Source organism: Equus quagga, chromosome 4 (assembly GCF_021613505.1).
Source record: "Equus quagga isolate Etosha38 chromosome 4, UCLA_HA_Equagga_1.0, whole genome shotgun sequence".
NCBI lineage: Eukaryota > Metazoa > Chordata > Mammalia > Perissodactyla > Equidae > Equus > Equus quagga.
Window position 1 is genome coordinate 3,143,149 of NC_060270.1, and position 22,902 is coordinate 3,166,050.

Here is a 22,902-nt window from a genome sequence, read left to right on the forward strand (position 1 = left end):
CTAAACAGCTATTGGTCTTAGAAAGCCGTTTAGCTTCTCCTGATGAAAAGTTTGGTTTCTCTGTTAATGATGAAGGCTTATAGATAACAACTGACAGCTTCCCTCCAAGGTCGAAGGGCGGAGAAGAGCGCCTCTGGGGAGAAAAGTTGCCATTGTCAAAGCAGAGGAGGTGAAAGGACTCTAGCCAGGGCGGCGCTGACCCTCAGGGCAGCTGGTGGCACACTTTCTGCCCTGAGTGTGGCTTCAAGAAGCTAAAATGGTATTTTCATGGGTTCTGCCTGAAATGACCCAGAATGCTAACAATCAGGGAAGAGGAGGCTACTTCTAACTTTAGGGAATGGGGATCAAGCATAATTTTAGAAAGTGTCTTGGATAAATGTCGCCAAACCAATAACAGATCTGTTATAGCAAAGAGTATACAATACAGGCCCAATTTTGAACAGATTTTCTTTCTTTCTTTTTTTTTGAGGAAGATTAGCCCTGAGCTAACATCTGCCGCCAATCCTCCTCTTTTTGCTGAGGAAGGCTGGCCCTGAGCTAACATCCGTGCCCAACTTCCTCTACTTTATATGTGGGACGCCTGCCACAGCATGGCTTGCCAAGTGGTGCCATGTCCACACCCGGGATCCGAACTGGCGAACCCTGGGTCACTGAAGTGGAATGTGCAAACGTAACCACTGTGCCACCGGGCTGGCCCTCTTTCTTCCTTTTTTTTAATTTTAATTTTTTTTAAATCTCTTGAGTTCTCATTCTTTTTTTTTTAAGTTCTTTTTTTTAAAGATTGGCACCTGAGCTAACATCTGCTGCCGATACTCTTTTTTTTTCTTCTTCTTCTCCCCAAAGCCCCCCAGTACATAATTGTATATCCTAGCCCTGACTGTCTCTGGTTCTGCTATGTGGGATGCTGCCTCAGCCTGGCTTGACCAGCGGTGCCATGTCTGTGCCCAGGATCCGAACCTGCATAACCCTGGGCCACCAAAGTGGAGCACGCAAACATAACCACTGGGCCACCAGGTGGCCCCAGGACAGATTTTCTATTTGGGGCAATGGCGCACTTGATTGATTTCTTCAGCTGAGATTTATTGAGCGTCTATCGTGTGCCAGGCACATTCCAGGTGCTGGGGAAGAAATGGTGAACAAGGCAGACAGTCCCTGACTTCTTTCTAGTCAGGCACTCAGACAATAAAGCGGCCAAGTAAATATGTGCTTCACGTGGTGGTGAGTGCTCTGCAGACAGATACAGCGGGGGGAGTGGTGAGGAGGCTGGTCTACGGAGAAAGGACGGTTAGAGAGGCAAGGCCTCCGGGAGGTGGTATCTGAACAAAGCCCTGAATGAAATGAGTAGCGGGTCCTGAGAAGGTCCAGGCGGAGGGAGGAGCAGGCCCAGCAGAAGCCCTGCAGATGGAACGAGGTGGGGGTGTTTAACTACAAGCAAGAGGCCAGGCGGGGTGAGCAGGATGTGGAGGAGAGGGGGAGCTCAGAGGGAGATCATGCAGTCCTGGGAGGTCCTGTTGAGACGCTGGTATTTTATAGTAAGTGTGATGGAAAAGCACTGGAGGGTTTTCAGCAGGAAAGAACTGTGCTATTTCTGTTTTCAAAGGCTCACTCTCTCTGCTATTTTGAGTGTGCAGGACCAAGCACGGAAGCAAGGCATCTAGTTGGAAGCGTCTAAATAGAGGAAAGGAATGGTGCATTGGAAATGCACCTTAAAAGGAGGAGGATCTTATTGACCTAATGGGACAATTGTTTGGATCCAGGTCTCTTCACATGTTGTGGTGCTTTGCACACAGTAGATGCTTAATAAAAGCTGATGACTTGTCCACATAGAATAGCATACCTGTGCTGCTATAGAAGGCAAATCCAGTGGATGCACTGAACTCCTCCACGAAGAACTGAGAAAGGGAGATGTGCTCGTCCGTGTTTAGGGACTTGTTTCCGTGTTTCCAGTAGAGCATTAGGTCCTCCTCATTGTAGGCATCTACAACGAGGAAACAGTGTTCTCGTAACTGCAGGCTCCATGAGCTCTATACCCACGTTTTATAAGGCTCTGTCCCCAGTGCTGTGTCCAATGACCTGTGTAAACTAGATGAGGAAAAATATGTTTGCCAATGGACTGATAATGCCCATGTGTTCAAAAAGAAGAAATTTCCAAAGATCAGACCCCGATGACTGGTACAGTGTGCAGGCTTTTCTTGTGCCCACATGGTTGTTCCCATATCTGTGTGCACTGAGGGATGTCACAGCCTCACAGTGACAGGCCTGACCCGGGTCTTAAGACCCCTTTAGTTTGTAGCTCTCTTGGATGAAATTCCAAAGCGAGCCAAGATTATAAAGAATTTTCTTCAGAAACCAAACAGTGTTACAGAAAGTCTCTAACAGACTTGGGAGGAGCAGCCGTGCGGGAGCCATCCAGTGGGCATCCCAGCGTTTTACCCCCATTATGAAAAATTGCCGTCAGCTTCTAAGATGTCATGTCAGAAACAGCTGATGGGTCAAAGTAGTTGACAGGGAGCTGGCTCAGATACCCTTCTCCAGGGCTTTGAACCGGGGTCTATGTCTACAGTGGGGTTTTTCTGGGAACGCAAGTCCACTTAGTGGAAGATTGTGATTCCTGCAGGAACACGAATTCCCGAGCTTTCCAAATTTGGGGAGTCTGTGTCAGTCTACGTTAATAATGTTACCAAGAATACACCTTTTTAGGGAGCTGCTCCTTTATAACGGTGGAAACTGTAGAATGTGTGATTATCAAAGTGTTTTTTCCCCTGAATTTTTTTTTATTTGAGAGACAATCTGCCACCATCCTTAGGAGAAAAAAATCCAACTGTTCTGGGTAAAGAGGTCTAACTTATATCAAGATTTTTACATGCGAGCGTGTGACGGTGTGTTCAGATCACGTGTACTCGCTCCATCAGGAAGCAGGACTTACAGCTTTCCAGTTCAAGGGAGCAGTTTTGAGTGTCAAGAGGAAACCTGCCAAAATCCATAAAGCACATCGCAGAAACAGTTATCCTGTCAAAAGAACGAGAAAAAGAAAACTGCAGATCATTTAACCATATGGCCAAGGAGCACGCAACACTGAAGCTCTCCTTCCCTTTGCCCTTTGTGAGCCTTTCAGGAATAATGCAAAACAGACGTCACCCCCACCATCTCCTATGCAAATGAGGTCAGGGAAGCAAAGCCAGGAAGGTGAGTGACTTGCTGAAGACAGAGTTAATGAGTGAATTCCTGTTCGAATAACGCTTCTGGCTTCACCATTTCCCGGCCAGCCCCCTCTATATTTTCTGGCTCTGATGTCTTAAAAAAAACCCACACTTCAAAGTGAGAAGACTTTTAAATAGGTTTAAATATTTTCTGCTTTTTGGAAGAGGCAAACTTAAACAGTTTCTAGTAATAAAGGCTGGAATGGTGGTAATAAAACCTTTGGGTAAAAAGCAAGTTTACCTGAGGAAGTTCTCTTTCCAGGAGTGCGGGAAAAGCCCAGAGCATTTTCAGTTATAGATTTATGTGCACAATGCATAATTCAGGTGCTCTTAAGTTGAGAAGCTTGCATATTGATGAGGATGCTGTTTTCAAATTTTATGTCCTCCTAGATGTTCCCAGCTTCAGGCAGAGGCTGCTGTGCTATGATGCTGCCTCAAAGTACAGACTCTGGTACCCGCCATAGCAGATCAGAGGTTCATAAAAGGCCCCTGAGCAAGTCTGCAAATGACAAAGGCAGCAGCTGCTCCTGCCCACGGCGCCCCCAAGCTAACCAGAGAAGTGGAAGCACTTCATCTCCTGCGGGTGGAACTCTACCGCCCACAGTCTTCTCCATCAATAGACAGCCAAGCCAGGGAGGGGTCTGCACGACTTTGCGTCACGAAACATACTCATTTTGGCATATTCCTAGTACTTTAAAGCTGGGGGGACCTCTGAGGTCTTTGAGTCTATCTCCTTCATAGACACATGAATAAATTAATGACCAAGGAGGTTAGGTGGGTGGTGGTAAAGAAAAAATTATTCATGACACCTGTTAAAGAATAGTAAGGAAGACTTTATGCAGGGGGCTACTGTAATGGTTTTTTTCAGAAGGGAGAGAGATCGGGCTCAACTCCAAACATAACAAGGAAAAGTGGGATTTACAGCCAAGGAGCAGGGTTGCGGTGGTCAGTGGAGGGAAAATTACTCAGAGGAAACTTCAGGAGTAAGAGGGGATGCTGGCTAAATGCACGTCACAGGGTTCTTGCTGAGGCAGCTGGGGTGATGAGACATCACCTGGGGTGGGGGAGATGGGGAACTTGATCAGATGTGGAGGGTGATCAGAGACGGAGGATGGGGCACTCGCAGAACTCATCCGAGCTGTTATACGTGCAGGTACAGTTGATTGCGATGGAAGGATACAGATGAAAACCAGCAATGGGAAAGGAACACAGGGCAGGTCCTGGAGAGACAGGAGCAGGTTCCCACTTGTCCTGCTCCAGTGGAGTGCTATGGACAGTGCTTGATTCTCCCAGGAACAGCGTGTGACAACACCCGTCGGGTACTGCCAACCAGGGAAGCTACCAAGCCTTGGGGTCCAAAATATTTATTGAGGGTTGGTCACTGAGGTATGGCTGCCCTTAGTCTCCCTCTCCTCCCGAGGCCCAGCTGACACCCGGCTCAAGGCCCCCACCATGGATCCCATTGTTAGCTTGACTCTGGGTGTGGCCCAAGGCCGCCATAGACAAAGACGCTCTTATCAGGCAGGACATTCCAAGGGCTTGGAGGTTACCTCCCAGGAGCCTGGCACGGGCCAAGTCTGTCTTTGGAATGTGCAGGGTAAGGACAATCCACTGAGTTAATTCTTTAGAGGACATCCCCTCATCAAAATACGTAATTTAAAACAGTAGATTCCTTGGCCAGGTGTCTCCGTTCTGCTCCTGATTCCTGGAGAGGCTTGACTCCAGTGAGGCCTACGTTACTCCAGGTGTAAAGGTCCTGTTGAAGGTAATACTTTCCTTTAACTGTGTTTTCTATGGACGGCCTCTATGAAATGTGTGGGGGTTGCACCTCTGTACTAAATGAGCAAGGTGTTTTTAACGAACAAAAAGAACCATATTCGATTCCTAATTGGATTATTAGCTAATAACTAACAAATTACCGCAACCTTGGTGACGTAAAACAACGGAAATGTATTCTCTCCCAGTTCCAGAGGCCGGAAGTGTGAAGCTGTAACACTGGGCTGAAACCGCAGTGTCGGAGAGGCCCTGCTCCCTCCCGAGGCTCTGGGGGAAACTCATTGCCTGCCTCTTACAGCTTCTGGCAGCGGTCGGCATTCCTAGGCTGGCGGCTTCAATGCTCCAAGCTCTGACTTCATGGCCCATTACCTTCTACTCTGTGTGTGTGTCACATCTGCCTCTGCCTTTCTCTTGAGAGGATACTTATGATTGCATTTAGGTCCCAACCAGATAATCCAGGACATTTTCCCCATCTCAAGACACTTGACTTAATCACATCTACAAAGATCCTTTTTTTTTTTTTTTTTTTTTTTTTGCCAGATAAGATAACCTTCGCAAGCTCCAGGGAGTAGCACATGGATATCTCTTGGGGAGGCATTTTTTTTCAGTTTACCACAGAATCTTTCTGGGATTTCTAAGACATGAACAAAACTGAATTGCTTGCATTTACCAAACATTTTTAGAATTACCTATGATAAACCACTCAGAATGCATAGGACTCAGGCTAAAAGAACATATGGCACATTAAAAATGGGGGATGTTATAGCTTAGTGTCAGAACAAATGTTTTGAGTAAAAAAAAAAAATGAAAAAGGAAGTAAGGAAATTAGCGATAATTTGGATGATGACTATAACTTCCCATGAAAAATGAAGGAGATAGTTAAGAAAATTATTGGGCTAATCCAAGATTCCAAGACTGCTTGGTGGGGTGCAGGGTAGGGTGAAGTTGGTTAGGAAGAAAAGCAGTTTTGTGTACCTATAAAGTTGTGGCCAGACTTTTGAGGATTTCCATAATTCAGCTCCAATTCTGTTTGTCCAAGCTTATTTCCTGTCACTCTCAACATATACCCAGAGTGTGTATAGTTAGACTAGGAAACCATGCTTTAAAATCTGGAAGTTAGAATCAGGGAAAATCACATCTTCTGCTTGTGTCACAGTCTCCAGCATCACTACACAGTCAGCACTATTGTCAGTTTAGTGTGAAGTGAGACCCACCAGCTTTGGTGCAGAGGGCCATGGCACAAGGAAGCCAAAAGCAGTAGACAGCTCTCCCTACCTGAGACTGAAGAGGACATTGCCATCAGGGTGTACACGCGGCATGATGTTCTCCATAGTTGTATCATGGATGAAAGGTCTTTTAGAATGGACAAAAAAGATATCAGGCACCCAAATCTTCTTGATCAATCTGTGATCAAAGGTCATGCTTCTGTTTGTTGTGCTAGGAAAGGAGAGTCTCTCATCTTTCCAGTAGTGTCTGAGATAAAAAGTCATGGTGAAGTCCTAGGCAAAGAGAAAAAGGGACAGGTCAAAGCCAGTAGGAATACGTCTCAGGACCTATAAGCGAATGGCTCATCTCGTGTTTTCAGGTAGACTTAGGATGGCGCCGGTGAGCTCAAGTTGCAGAGCCTCTTTCTCACCTGGTCTCTGGTGAATTCTGAGACTTTCTGAGAACTACAGTGTACTCAAGTAGGCGAAGGGAAGCCAGGTTGTAAATGGAAAGCTTTGCTATGTAAGTGTTCTGGTCAATCACCTAAAGAGAGCTCACAAGAAAGGGACCCAAAACTCCGTGGCCCAGTGTCTCATTTTGATCTATTTTCTCATTGTAAATATATATTTTCACTTTTATAATTGATTTTGAATCCATAAATTTGTATTGTTTTTGTTAAAGAAGGCCCTCCACGTTGAATAAACTGCAGTCCCACAGAAGCCTGGATACGGCATTTATTTGAGCTGTTAGTGACAAGCATGTTGTCAGAGGTCCTGGGCCAGGGACAATGCTCTTCCTCAGCTTGGGAGACAGAGAGAATACCACGACATGGTGGTTCTCCAACTCTACTGTGAATTTATAAAAGCGGCACATTCACCCGAAGCTGGTTCCTGGAGATTCTGACCCAGCATGGCTCAGGATTTGAATTGTTAATGTGCGTCCCAGTTATAAGGGGGTAAGGATGAGGGGAAAAAGCAATATTAACATTATTTTAGCAGAAAGAATTTGGTTGGTCAATAATCTGAGTTTTGTTTGGCTCTCAGATGCTACATTTAGTAATTTGTTTGTTTGAACAGAAGCCCTCCTAGCTTCGTCCAAGTCACTGGGTGTGGACAATGACAACGTGTTCCACCTTTTGCAATTACCTACTTCTTGCTATCATTTATTTCCCAACAATACTCGTTTTTCTTGAACTAACATATATAATAGGATTTTGACATTTATTACATAAACAAAGGACAAATCTCAGTAAACTACAAATCAGTCACCAATTAAAGACGAGATTGTTTCCTTAGGTTCAGAATAGAGGTACATCTTGCTACCGCTCTAGGTTAATCTGGAGCATCGGCCCTGTGTAATTTTGGATTAGTGTAGGGGCAAATAAATGGAGTGGTTAATCCATTGCCATAACACGACTCTCAGAGAATGGTGTAGGTGATTGCATGGATTGCTTTAGTGAGCATATATTTAGAATTAGATGCTCAGTCTGATCTGAAGGTCAGTGGGCAGACACTGAGCCTGAAGTCAGATGGCAGACACTGGCGCACATCAGTGATACACCAGCCTCACCACTGTTGGCATTATCCTGAGAAGCAGGCTGAGTAGCATGTTGAGAGAGGAGCAGGACAAAACTTACAGGCACTTAACATGAATCAGGGTGGGACAAGGGAGAGTGGGAAGATGATAAATGAGAAGTAAAAGAAGCCAACAGTGGAGGTCACTGATAATTAGACAGCATTTTCAGATCAGGCATGGAGAACCCAGTCTAGTTTCAGCCGATACTGAATACCAAAGCTAACCTTATTCAGGGGGGAAGGATGGGGTCCAGTTGTGGGGGCTGCGGGGTGCAGACAATGAGAATTTTAGATGCACGCTGAGTCATTCAGGGATGACTTACAGATTATACCAGGAGAGGTGAAATGAGAGCCTACTCCCGGAGTGCAAGACACTCAAGGAAATGCCAGTAAAAGCTGTTTTTGGTTGGGGAAGAGCTGAAACTTTCTCAACAAGGCCTTTTTGAGTAGTGAGTAGTGTTGGTGCTATTCCCTTTGGGAGCTGGGTGGTTAAAACAAAGAAAGTTTCATTTAAGGCTTGGTACTGAACTGAAATAAATATTGGGTTAAATAATAAGGACTAAAAAGACATTAACTGAAGATTGAAACAAGATGTAACAGGTCATAAATTTTGTTTAGACTTTTCTAGAATTTTTATGTGTCCTATAATTTTTCACTCAGTTAGCATTTGGATGGCAATGATTTGTTGGAGGAATCATTATAATAAAAATATTAATTAAGTATACATATGAGGAGATTATTTGATCTTTCAATTTAAGTAATTTATATTTTCCAGGCCCTGCTTCCTTAAGAGATCCCTACTTTGTTCTCTCTCTCTCTGTTTTTTACATTTTTATCTTTAGTTGCGGTACTTGCATATTACAAAAATTATATACAGAATCTAAATTTCAAAACTTAATTCTATGAAAAACACTACATTTAACTATAGTTCATGTATCAAAAACACTTTTATTCCAAAAAGTATCCCAAAGCATCTTTTGAAAATTTCACAAGAACACACATGTAAAAGCTTCCAGAAAAGGGAACCAAATGCAAGGATTAATGCACATAACAACCCACATGAAATGACTACACTGGATAAACAACAAACTAGATCTCTCCAGAGGGAAAATAGAGTTTGAAATGAAAGTAATTTCCAGCCTCCCTATTCATGGAGGAGGTATTCCCCGGTTTTATTATTAAAACTCCCCCAAAACCAAGCTTCCATATTTAAAGTAGAAAATGAAGGACAATAAGCATTTGGTTAAGAATTGCAACTTCAAATGACTGCCAGGACCAGGGAGGCGACATCAATGAATGAAGCAGGATGAACCTAAGAGAAAAGCCAAGTGTGAGTTCCCAGGTAGAAGGGAGGGCACAGGCCCCAACTAAAGGCTTTCACAAGTAAACTGCTTAATACTTTTGGGGGAGGTGGGAACAAAACTAAAATTCAAACCAAATCCAAAATTGAACCAAACACATTCAGAGCTGCCTCTCACCAGGGAGGACCTGGGAGGGCCCTTGTCACGAACAGGTGCACACAGTGAAGCACTGATGAGAAACGAAAGAAATGCAGCTCCCGGGATGATGGAAAAAACAGCACAACTGAAGAGAACAAAATGAGATGGAAGAGCGATTCAAATATGAGAATATACATGAATTAGTTAAGAACGAGGAAATGGACACTGAAAATTTGAAACTATAAAGCACTCTTTATTTGGCATAGAAAAAGATACTAAAATGGGCTACAAAAAGCTCTGAGATATTAACAAGTTAGAATAATAGTAGGTAAAAAGGAAATACATCTGAAAACAGATAACTTGTTTGTGCATGTAAGTCAGCTGTGGTGTTAGCCATTATTTCTTAAAGTAAAATCCTGAAAAACCTTAAAATTACTTAAATAATAACTGGCTCTGGTAACTATGTAGACAAGGAAGGTGGTTCTAAAGTGAGAGATACAGAATGGAAGAATGATGGGAGGGGACGGTTAAACATAAAAATAGCTGAGGTGGTAAATCCAGGTTAAGGGGGGGCGGAAGAGGAAACGAAAAAGCCAGCATACGAAAGGGCAAAGAAGGCAGAAAAAGGCTAAGAGGAAGGCGAGGTAATTACAATTGATCAGCTTCCAGTTTTAGGAAGAGCGGTTTGCAAGCCGTACTCCATCAAAATACAGATATTCCATTGCAAAAGAAAACAACGTCAGTCTCTTCCAGATTTCTAGAAACTATAAGGGAGTGGACAAAGTTTTCTTAATTAAAGTTTTAGTCCCATGAATTTTTAAAAATCCTTTGTCCTCTGCTATTGTTTGCCTACAGATAAGCAAAGTTAATATTAATTGAAACATTTGGAAGTAGTCCACCAAGTCAGGGTCAACTGTCTATCATTTTACGGGTAAAGACTCATGGTTGTGATTTCATATTTCACATAATTATGGTCATCCTTTCTTCTTGTACATTTCTTCCTGGTTCATGTTACAGAGGTCAATATATCACGCTGTCCTACGGTGTCCACCCCTGCAAGACCATTAGAAGGATAAGAGAAGGGCAGGGAAGCAATGGGAGTTGTAATCAAGGGCAGAAGGAAGTGGGTGGAAGAGAGGAAAGCAACATCAACTCTATTAAGCAAAGTAGGAAAAAATAGGTAATATACATAATTAAAATGATTTATTAAAACACCATTGATTTGGAGAATATTGAGTTTCTGTCCTTTCAGAAAAAGACCAATATCTCAGGGAAAGACTTACCATGTTAACCTCTGAAATGCTGTCAATGCTTTCAACCTGGACATCTATACCCACTGGGACTGGAGACCCTTCAGAAAGAAGGATGGGTAATATACTGAGAAATCATTAAAATTATTTTTGAAACATTCAAAGCAGAGAGAGATCAATGTTGCAAATAGATGACTTTCAAACTTTTTAAAACAAATTTCTCCATAATCTATTGATATATTAGTATACATTCAATTATAATATAAAGGCACATGTATAAATAAACGCTATTTCAATAATTGTTACACATTTGCTTGGGAAAAACAATAGTTTCCTTCTTATAATATACTTCTAGTATAGAAGTGGTGTTTTCAGTTTTTTTTGCTTTTTGTTTTTTGTGCTTTTTTTTTTTAGCTAACAGTGATTTAGAAAGGAACAATGTTTTGAAAGCCTGTCTAAGAGTACATAGAATTGTGCATTCTCTATGGGAATAGTTGTGTTTTATAGTCAGGCAGTGGAGTAGTCATGGAGTTGATGACTGTGGGATATGTGGGGAGCCTTTCCTCTCCTGCCACAAAATCAGCCTCTCCCACTTGGGCAGTGCCTATGGGTCAGAGGAACACGGTGACAGCACAGTGCTGCACAGGGATGCACATGCACAAATGCCCCTCCCAGGGCATCAGTAACCACAAGCTTCACTGGGATGAAGAAAACATCCTTAGGAATGCATTGGTGAGAACAAACTGAAAGTCAGAACTGGAACAACTTCAGACAGATGACTGCTGAGATCCGCTTGCCATTGGGTCTCACAGAACCACGGTCACGGGGCCAGAGAACCTGGATAACGACGCACAGGAATCCAGCCCAGACTGAGACCAGACGCCTCCTTGTTACACCTCACAGAGGGTTTCACCAGTTCCCCTGTGAGGGGATAGCGACGTTAGTAACTTCGTTGTTCAGTGTTGTGTATGAAACGTGATGCACATATATGTTAAAATAATTTATATATTTATGCATATAGTCTTTATATGTTTTCTTTCCATAGTGACCAATTCTCAATTAAATTTTATTGTCTCTGTATAGTCCAGAGTTAAAAATATGGTTGAAAAATAGAAATCTTGCCTACATGGATCCCAGGTGGCTGCTTTAGTCAAGATTCTGGGATTTAGAAGGGTCAGGTCAGAAAAGCTTCTTTACTGAGGCTAATTAATGTCTGGATGTGATACATGTGACATATATGTGCTTACAATTCAATAAAGCACCTATCATTGTGTTTTAAATTTACAACAAACGATAAAACAAGATATGCCTCGCCAGTCCCTGTTCACCAGCTATGACTCCCCCATTTTTTAATGGCTGATGTTACTTTCACTTTATCAGCACAGATTTTCCTGTCCTGTGAGTCCAGACCCTCAGTACCATTCCTCACTCACAAGGGCTCCAGCCGGCCAGCACTGGGCCTGTCACTCAAACACCTCTCTGCTTCAGGCTTCGGGGACGCCTCACTTACATCTTAACCACCAACTACCTCCTGCCATATTTGATCAATTACTTTCTATAACATTAATCATGATAACTCTATTAAAAAATTGTTTAATGATAATTATGATTAAGCATTAACTTGGGAACAGCTCAGTATTATTATTTTATCAGCCTTAGCTCTGACGCTTTTGTTTTGTTTGCCTTTTTTCTTTAATTAGTAGAGATATCAAAGTAGAAAGTCATGGAAAGATCTCATCCATGGCCCTACCTGGACCTTGAGGATGAGCAAATCTTCCCCTTAACTCCAATACTTAAGGGACTGAAAGGTCTGGAGAGGTATTGAGAGGTAGCAGAATGTCCTGGAGACAGTTCTGGCCTCAGAGCCACCGACTAGAGTTTGAACTGAGCTCCACCCACCACCACGTGCGATCCCGGGTAGGAACATCTCCGAGCCGAGCTTCCTCACCTATAAACTCCGAGTGGTAGTTCACCTTCCAGACTTCTTTGAGGACTAGAAATAATACACAGTTAGTAAACTTAACTGGAGCTCAATAAATGACACTAAACAAATGTTATTGCTACTGCAATTCAGCAAAAATGCGAAACTCCTCCCAGGAATGCAAGTCACTACTCCCAGGCCTACACTCAGACGTGGATAATCAGTCCACTCCGCCCCGAAAAATGATAAGTGCTTCTCATAGAGCACTTATTTCATGACAAAAACTGAGAGCAACGTGAATTTAGGATCTCATGACTTTCAGGTGGATGCTAGTTGCTGATGACTCTCTCTGCAAGCCTGGGGACAGTTTTGTGAAGCCACCACACCAGGATATACTCATGCCCCCACTGGACACTTGGCCCTCAGTGTTGTGTGAAGGCTGGTCTGAGAGTGGGGTAAAAACGTGGCTTGTCTGTTAGGAATGGGTTCCCAGAAATGTCTGAGATTTCTTCTTTCCTCCTTCTGGTTTATTCTCTTCTCGTGGGGCTGAGCTCTTCCATTTCAAGGGGCCGTGCTTGCCCTCAGATGCTCTCTGACCCCATTTTTGTCTCCTCTGTGCTCCACGCCCAAGTGCACCTCACTCCTGGGTCTAGGAATCTACACTGCGCTCTGACACTCCCCTGAGGACAGAGAGGAGGGTTAGGGACATGCAAAGGCAAGACGCAGAATCAAAGGATTTTGGAGCTGGATAAAAGCTCCAAAGATCATTCTTTTTACAGATAACGAGCTGAGTCCCAGAGGGAAGGTGGCGATAAAGCAGACGGGCTGAGAATCATGGAATTCATAGCCACATAAACCCAAGTGAAAGCCAGACTTCTGTAAATCCCTTCACAGCCCGGAAGCTCAGTTTGCTCATCTGTAAAAGAGAGAAATAAGTACACGGCCCCTACCTGATAGGATTGCTGTGAGACTAAATGGAAGGACGCTTGGGCCCGTAGCCTAACCCCATTCAAATGTCTGGACAACTTACTCATTATCCATTGGATCAGTAATACATGCAACAGCATGAATATTAACAATTTCATAAACACTTTTATTAACTTTCTATATAAAGCATTTGAAATGTGGTAAGAATTCAATAAATATCAACTGTTACGATTATGGTGTTGCTTTCCCAGGATCGCTAACGAGGTAGCAGCACACACGTTTGCAGTTCTTTTTCTAACATAGAGATAGATCAGCAATCTGGCTTTTATGCATGCTGGGACAAGGAGAGTTAACCAAAAGTTAAACATCTTATCTGCACAGTGCATTTAAGATCCATCATGTATACTATCTCATATGGTCATTACAGCCCTCAGTTAGCTGGGTCGAGCCGACTTTAGCCCCATCTGAGCCATGAGGGAATCACTCAGAGAGGTCAGAGACCGGAGACGTTGCCTGAAACCTAGAGCTGCTGACTGCAGGACCACAGCCCAGTACTGTGGCTCCCGTCCCTCCTCTGGTTAGACAAGCAAAGACTCTACAAGTGGCTTTTGCATCTTAGCTTTTGTCTTGACTCAGTAGCCAGTCTCTAGATGCTGAACAGATTTCCCTTTAAAGAAACAAAGAAATGATCATCTCTAAGACAACACAAAAAGCCTTTAGTTATGGGAGATGTAAAGGGTAGGGAGCACATAAAGAAAGAAAATGAGCTGCAATTTATAACCCAAGTGAAACAAAGGCTCCCCTAAATTTACATCCTCCTGTTTCCACATAATGAGTCAATTAATCTTCTAATGTGTTATCAGAGTAAGAAACACTGCGGTAGCAGCTGGTTTTAATGTTAAAGCTAATTAGGAAAACACATTAAGGCAGGAGAAGTGCTGAAGTTACATTTGGCTCAAGAGGGAAGCAGCCTGCGCGTGTCTGTGTTACGGACGGGATGGAGAAAGCGAAGATAAATCAGAGCCTGTCTCTGTATCCTGTGGCCTGACTTCCCCAGGAAGGCAGCCTGCAGAGAGCAGGGCACGGGTCACGGGATAGGAAGCCGTTCTGACTGAGACAAGAGAGGGCCAGCAACTGTATTTCACAGACGGACACCAGACTGACGTTTCTGACTGGATTTATGGATTTTTCCGCCTGAAGTGACTGAGCACACAAGCCATTCGGACACCATTTAGCCCCCGTCCATGACTGTCAGAAAAATTTCTTAATCATGTGGTGATTTGCCACCTGCCACTAAGTAGCACACTTCAATTGCATTTTTAATAACCTCACAAAGTAGCCTCAGGAAAAAAAAATTGTTTTAAAAAAGCTTTTTCACTCAGAAAAAAAATCCTAAGACGTATCTCTAACACATCAAGAGAAGTGGAAATTTAAGGTCAATGTTCTGTTTTTCTGGGGGATGCGGATGATAACAGGGAAGGGAGAATGAAGGCACACGTGTTGTAAAACGAAAGCGGAGGGCGGCTCCTCGTAATCTATAGCTGCGTTTCTCAAATTGTACCGTGTATTCAACACACCTGGGGATCTGCTTAAAACGCAGATTTTGATTCAGAAAGCCTGGCGTGGAGCCTGAGCTCGTGCATGTCTAACTCCCAGGGCCTCCTGGGGCTGGTCCTCGGGCCACTTGGAGCGACACAACCTTTCAAGGTCCAAATTCAAGGACAGTCATTTTTCTCTCAATCTTTCTGGCTTTCAACGGTCTGAAATAGACCCAGAAAAACCATTTCCTCTAGGATAGGAATTCGTTTAACTGAGGAGCCCCACCGGACAGGAACTTGGGCAGCTTTTTGCCTTAGTGTGGAAGAGAACCTCATTCCGGGCGTCCAAGTCATTCCTGTGCGACCGGCGCCCCCTGGTGGCGCAAAGGGCCCGCGGCCGCGCACGTTTATCTTCAGATTTTCTCCAGACAGCGGCGGGAAAAGATTTTAGAAACTTTTTATGGAATCATAGAGACCAAGGGACAGAATCCCTACGTGATAGTTGTAGAGCATACTGTGCCAACTTTGGGCGAATTTGGTTGGGGAAGGAAACGGTCTATTGGGAACGGTAGCTCAGGGCTCAGGCGTCTTTCGAATCGCGGTGAGGACGCGACAGCTGAGGAGGAGCGATGTGAAGAAAAGGAGATGAGGAAGCACTCCCAGCAGTAAAAACGGACGGCTCTTTAAACCTGGTTAATTTCGAGGCTTCTAAAACCTTAAGTTAGGTTCAATAAATGTGAGAAATGCTCTGGAAAAACAAAAAATTAAACCCACCAAGATTTCATCTGAAGCTGCTAAACTAAGTCAGTTCCTAGTTATCAAATGTGATTCCCAGACCAGCAGCACCCGCATCCCCTAGGAATTGACTCACAAAGCAAGCTTCCCGCTCCTCCCCCACCTAGGGAGCGGGGCCCAGCGATGGGGCGTTAAGTCCCCCAGGTGATTATAAGTTGAGTCACTAATCTAATAAAGTCAGAGCCAGACCCGGAGAACTGCAACCCAATGGATTCCAGGAAAAGAAAACCAACAACCTGCCGCTCACCCCCAGCTGACGTAGCTTGGATTTTATCTACGTAATAATATTACGTCAATAAATCAGTCTCCCGTGGCACCTGCCTGCTTGCCTCGCCTCCCCTGGTCAGGACCACGGTCGAGCTCGGATCAAGTCCCGCCTCCCCAGAACGGGAAGTCCTGGTTATTTATCGGAAAGCTGCCCCTGTTCCAGGGCCGCAGGATGCCGCCTTCCCGCCCTCGCGTCCGCTGCTCTTCCGGCCGCATCCCTGGGACTCCGAGCGTCCTCCCTGCAGGAACTGCGGGAGCGCGAGACTTGAGGGCAACGCGGGTGTACAGCGAGGCGCGGAGTTCAGTTTAACCGGCTGATGTCACCACATCCCGTGGGTCTCTCGAAAACTCGGCGCCCCCAGTGATGCAGCTGCTCCCACGTTGGAGCATCTGGGGAGGAAAGACTGTTCCAAGTATGTCGTTCGAATGGCCTTCTCCACCCGCTTCCCGCCGCTGCATCTTGGTTCCACCACTCGCTGCTGTTTTCACGGCCTGGAGCAGATCGAACCTCTCTGAGCCAGTTTCCACACTGGAACATGAGGGGTCGTGACAGCCCCGCTTCCTGGGGGCCCTGTGGGTGGAAGGAGCTGGTGCAGCCGAGGGCTCAGCACAGGGCCCGGCGCTCCAACGTGTCAAACAATTTCAGCTGCCAGATGTGGTGAAAAATCCTGGGCGGAGTGTTTCCCAGGGAGCCGTGGCGTTTGACGTGCTAGTTCCCTTAGGAACGCCGGGCGTCCCAGCTTACGAGAATATTCAGTAAGACTTCATGAACATCATCACGTGATCCAATTTCCAGGTTTTAGCTGAAACAATAAGCTGGTGTGTAGGCAGGATGTAGCCATTCACTATCTATTGAACACACACTATTTATAATTAGTAAGCAGTAAGGATATTTACTAAAGATATTCCTCTGTTTTTTGGTCAATTTAAAATGCATGAAGTATCAGTTGTTCTCCCTCGAGAGAATATCATTGTAAAAGTTTGCTTTTTTTAATTGATGATCTTTGCTTGTGTTTTGGTCTTAATTGCTTCAAATGTTCAAGTCCATTTGGACAGTGCAATGGATTGTGACATAAGAGTTTTGTAAAGATAATACTCACCTCCAAATCCAGGTCTCATTGCGAAGTCGTGGTCCTCGATATGGAAAAGTTGCTTGTATTTCAGAGGCCACACTTTGGTGCTGTCGTCTTTCCTCATTCTGGTTCCTTGTTTGCTGACCCTCCAAAGGGGAAAAAAATACTTTGAGATACATGTGCTTCTGGATATTCTGATTTAGGTTAGACTTCTGTGTTCATACGGTGTCCTCTGAAATATATACTTAAGAGCTCGTACTCTCAGCTCATGTTACACACGGCCACAGATCTGTCAACATGTACTCTTTATTGTATAAGGGTGGGGCAGGTATGGTAAGCCAAATTTTGGGGCACCTTAAATGACAAACTGAGTTTGGATGTAATGCCCTGTCAGGCAGTGTTTCTCGGAGTATGGTTTTTACATCAGGAAAACCTGGTCACTATCGCTGGGTGGAGGTGATCAAGATTTAGGTCCACAAACTTCACCTCCAATCACCTAAAGCAGAGTACTGGAGTCACTCAAGTAAAACTGCCTCTTCACTGAGACAAAAGAACAAGAACACTGCAAAATTGTAAACCGGTGAAAAGAGTGTTTCTCCAGAGACGAAATGAGCAGAGCGTATAGGTGCAGGTTGAGGTTAGAGGTAGGATCACTGCAGTAGGTTCTAGAACTTGAGGGATGGCAATGGGAGTGGGGAGGAATCCAAAGGACAAATGAACAGATGTGACAACAGATTGGGCCGGATGCCGGGTCCCATAATGAGGTCAGTGAGGTCCCTGTCCACCTGCAGTTCTCCAGGGCAAAGCAGAGCAGGGGGTGGCCTCTCGGGGTGTGGAGGGTGCTGACCTGCGACTGGAGCCTGTTATTCCCTGGTCTGTGGACCCAGGCACGTCCTGGGTCTCCCTGACTTGTTTCAGTCCTGTGATGCAAGCTTCCCAGCGACAGTCCAGAGTGGAGCAGAGTGTGAGCACAGCTCCTCTGTAAGTGACACACAGCTGTCCTCTTGTCCCGGGTGCTGGAGACTTGGCTCAGCATCTCCTTTCAGAACAATGTGCCTGACAGCATCACCATCATCGTTGTCAGCAGCAGCAAAAGCACAAGACCCCGAGGGGTCTACCAGGTGGAGTCTAGCTGCTCTGAATTCCTGATATGCTTTTGCATTAATAAATGTCTTCTCCAGGAAAGAGATGCAAATTTTAACAGAGAACTGACTCGTGGATGCAATGTCCTAACTCAATGAAGTGACTTTGATGGTGAGAATTTCACATCCTGAAGCATCTGGTTAAAGAGCTGTGTCAGGCCTATGGGCACCTGACGTCACCCAGTGTGGTCTTTCAATAGGGAAGTTTCTGGTTGAGACCCTCAGACACCTATGTTTGTATTTTTGCCATTGATAGATGGGGAAGTTGGAGGAAGAAATATGCTTTGGGTGGAAGACAGAGTTTGATTTTAAATGTAAATCATTATATCCTATGAATAATTGAATGCATAGAATTATTTCTTCCAAGGATCTCAAATTAACTAGAAAACATCTTCCCAGGAGCTAGAATGAACTATTTATTGAAAATGCAATAGCAGTTGGTTTTTATTAAATGCCTCCTATGTTGAAGGCCCCACTCCAGATGTTTTGTGAGTATTCCCTTCCTTGGCATGCATCTGAGTCACTCGCTGTGCTGGGCCCCATGCCCGGAGTTTCTGATTCAGTCATTTGGGGTATGAAGATTTGCATCGACAGCAATTTCTCAGGAGAACCCCTGGTCTGGAAAATAGTAGACGTTTATTAAAAGCTAGCTAGTTATTATTTTAGGAAAAAGGGAATATAACTTTGGGTGGATACCTGCGACAATTTGTGAACTCCTTTGAAATGGAATACAACTAAATGGCCTGTCACTGATGTGTCTTTTCAGAGGCAAACTTCTCCGTGAGATTGGAAGGGATAGAACTTAATTAAGGACCCCAAGAACACTGCGCACAGAGCCTGCGGGAGACACTCTCTCCACAGTACCTGACAGCACGCACCTGTTCTCACGAGGCCTCCTGATGTACACACGGGGGCTCCTGATGTACAAGCAGACATCCCCAAATTTTACATATTTCTGACGGCATTTATACCTCATCTATTTCTCAAAAAGGATTATGTGGCTTACAGACCCTCAAAAAGAATTTCGAAACTCTATATACTCCTTCACACGTATTTAGACATCTACATTTTTTTTTTTAAAGATTGGCACCTGAGCTAACAACTGTTGCCAATCTTTTTTTTCCCTGCTTTTTCTCCCCAAATCCCCCCAGTACATAGTTGTATATTTTTTAGTTGCAGGTCCTTCTAGTTGTAGCATGTGGGATGCTGCCTCAACGTGGCCTGACGAGCAGTGCCATGTCCACGCGCAGGATCTGAACCAGCGAAACCCTGGGCTGCCACAGCGGAGCGTGCAAACTTAACCACTCGGCCACAGGGCCGGCCCCTACAATTTTCTCATTATAAAATTTTATCACTTTATAAAAACTTATCACTTAAATAGTGATAATTTAAAATAAAACATATTCCTCCTTTTACTGTATCCAATGAATCTAAATACCCACATTAAAAGACACAAATAAGCTCTTCTTTAAAAATAAGAAATTTGATATCATCCCTTGTTTTCTTTGAACTTGTATTTCCATTTTGTTTCTTTCATAGAATTTTATTGCCTCATCATACTGCTTTGCAAGAGTATACGTATACACATTAAAATTTTTTAGCTTCAATGACTATTACAAATGGAGCAAAACACAACCCATATAGACATGACAGAGCTGTGCGTAGCCCATAGTGTGATGTAGAATAATACAATGTGGTATAGTAAAGGAAGGAGAGCAGGTAGAGTGTGGAGTTTCCACCATACTGATACGATGCACGGAAATAACCTCAAGAACAAAAGTAACAGCAAACTGTAGTAAAGAAATTAGGAAGGGGTGAGTTTTGAGTATTTATTGCCTTTGTTTTAAAAATAATATATTTAATTGTATGTTTATATAATTTAATTTTTAATAATGCTTATTTTTAACAGCCTCAGTGTTTAACAATTGGCTCTTGTAAACTGATTTAAGCAGACTCCACACTCTGCTCATGTTCTTAAGGTCAGAAACGGTGTGCTGTTCCCCTGGGATCCTTAACCCCCAACCCCGCCCTCGGCGTATAGAGGGCCCTCGATACAATTGTTGAGAGAATGGATAAATATTCAGTGGGTCTATACGCCTGATCCTCTTTCGTCCCTAGGGAGCTAAAGCTCTTCCTCAGGCAGGCAAAACAGGGAACTTTTCCCCCTGCCGTAACTAACTTATTCACCAACCTGTCCCCCCATTTTGTTTTTTAAAAATAAAGGAGATCTTTGAATAAAATATTTAAAAAATATTTGGATAAAAAAAGAATTTTAGGGTAAAAAGTAAGATTATATTCTGAATGAAAATAGTTATTAGCAAAGCCTTGAAGGGCCTGATTGTATGAAAACTGACTCAAAATGATGCGCATAAATGTGAGGTGATGTGTATAAATCCACTCATAATTTTCAAAGACAGATCATGCCTTTCTTCCATGTCCATGCTGTTAGATCTCTTGAGTTGTAAGAGTGGATTATGAATCCATTCATTACTTATTGATTATCAGATTGGTATGGGACAGAGAACGTCACAGTATTTATTCACATACTAAGGTTGGAAGAACCTGGGCTTCTTGCTCTAGAAATGACACTCCACAGTAGTTTCTGCATTTTTGTCAGAATGCCTTAGGACCTGCATGAGAAAGGCCGAGGGACGGCTCAGAGACTGGCTGGTGGGATTCCCCTCTTCACTGGGGGAAGATGCCTGGCTCTCATTCAAAGCGGCTGCTTCTGAAGCTTGTTGATAGTTTACTCAATGCCTAGTGCCCTAGAGGATTTTTCCTCTGAAGAACAAAAGACGCAGATGTAAATTTTAACGAACCGTATTCTAGCTTGTTGCTGAAAGGGGTACCTCATTTAGGATATGGAGAAGTGACAACAAGCAGGCTGGGCCCATGTAGCAGAACCCTGGGGTTCCCTTTTCACTTAGGAGTCTAAAAATGAGACATCTACCGTAAGAAAAAAATTCCCACCCCACACAAGGAACAGATGTCCTCCTTTTGTCCCTCACATGACACCTAAATAATACACGTGGTGGATTTTTCTGCAGTGACTCTGCCACCGATAGTGAGCCGGTGTGACGGATTTGCTCCCAGGACAATCTCCCTTCTCCTCATCCACACATCCACCAAACAAGCTGGACAAATCTGCTGCTGCTGGAGGGGCAGACGGTATTTTGCGCAGTCTCCATTGATTTCAAAGTTAGATAAAATATACCATGCAGCTGTTATAAACAACCTGAAAAAACATAGTCTGGTGTTATAACCCACCGTATCCCCAGTATTGCTTGTCTAATTGCCTTGAGGAAGACTCAGAAAGTGGTTAAACTGGACAAGACTCCGTGTCATCTAGATCTGAGTGTGCGAGTGGACGCACGGGAGGAGAGTGTGGGAGGCGGGCCTTGACTTTCAGGAGCAGAGCAGAAATCAGGACTCTAGTTCCCTCTTTCCCCTCTGACCCCACACACCTCTTTTGTTTTAGGTCGTTAACCTGAGGCTTCAAAGGATTTATTAATTTTTTTTGTTCTCTTTCCTGATCTTATTGTGAGCGCTTCATAAATATTCAACATTGAGAGGAATCTGGCTGAAACATCTGTCACCTCGTTGATTGTCAAGTCAGCTGGGTGATACCACTCACTTTCATTCCTCAATTTCTCCTGGGGGGTCATTTTGGAAATCTTGTGCTTGGGGACAAGGAAAGACTTTCCCAAGACAGAAGGTCATTCCTTGGTTATTGGAGGAACATGGGCAGTAGGGTGACTCATAGTTCCCGTTTGCCTGGGACTGGGGGATTCCCGGGAATTTCAGTGCTGAGACCCTCGAAGTCCCCACAAATCAGGATGAACTGGTCACTCTGGTAGAGAGCTATGCTCCTTCACCACAATGTCCAAAGATGCGCTTGATTATTGACGACAAGATAATAATGAGGATGTGCTGACATTCAGGATGATATTTTAAAAACAAATTTTGAAAGAAAACAAATGGCTTTAATGCCCTTCAATACTATCTCATCACTATGCGGAACTATCCACTCTACAAGGACTGGGCATTAGAAGTTGAGGCTTAGATTAATTTCTACTGTAAAAAAATTGAAGAAACATTTAACATGTGTCATCATTAGTAATGAATGCATTACTCATTGAAGAAATATGTTCCCTGAAAGAAGATCTCTACATGAGCCCTTTAACTGTTTTCTCCCAAAATAAGCATACAAACGCCAGCAGAGACCCAAGATTCTGCTCTTTCTGATAATAACCAGAAATGATATATCTGAAGTGTGAATGCTCTCTCTAGAGACAATCACTGCTGCAAGATGTGCTACCACCAAAAATGTGTTTCTAGGGTTCCCGTAGGTCTGAGGCAGCTGGTGAGAGAAACTGGGCAACGATGCATGGACCACTCTGGGCGTCTTACCGGGTTGGTTTCATTGAAGAGGAGCACCGCTGGGGCAGCTTCTTGATTTCAGAAGCAGCAAAGGCATTTGGCATCAATGTGATCTGGATGCAGGTGAAGAGGACCAACTGGGAAGCCAGGATCATCTCTTCCAAACGAAAGGGATGTAGACCCTTTCCAGTACTGTTATCAATGTTGCTTCTTCATGTGTCTTTTTAAAAGTAAACAGTACCAGGTAAAACGTATCAAAGTAAAAAGAGAGACACGGCCTTCAATGCGGCATCTCTTGTCTTAGTAGATTAGACAGATGTGCGTCACTTACAGGCAGACATCTGTCTGGATCATCAGCAATTTAAGGAATACAGAGCAGATTTTTCATTTTCAGTTTCCATCCTGCAGTGCTCT

At 43.9% G+C, this 22,902-nt stretch overlaps 1 protein-coding gene across 1 annotated transcript in view; it reads right to left on the minus strand.

Moving 5' to 3' along the window:
• Window positions 1–22,643, minus strand: part of GABRR3 (gamma-aminobutyric acid type A receptor subunit rho3) — a 41,846-nt gene extending 19,203 nt beyond the window's left edge. The window contains exons 1-6 of the mRNA XM_046659308.1: window positions 22,519–22,643; window positions 16,994–17,106; window positions 10,479–10,546; window positions 6,252–6,475; window positions 2,927–3,009; window positions 1,838–1,978 (exon numbers count right to left, since the gene is read on the minus strand). Of these exons, the coding sequence (XP_046515264.1) occupies window positions 1,838–1,978; window positions 2,927–3,009; window positions 6,252–6,475; window positions 10,479–10,546; window positions 16,994–17,106; window positions 22,519–22,643 (754 nt within the window). The remainder of the gene's footprint in view (window positions 1–1,837; window positions 1,979–2,926; window positions 3,010–6,251; window positions 6,476–10,478; window positions 10,547–16,993; window positions 17,107–22,518) is intronic.
• Between the last annotated feature and the right edge of the window lie 259 nt (window positions 22,644–22,902).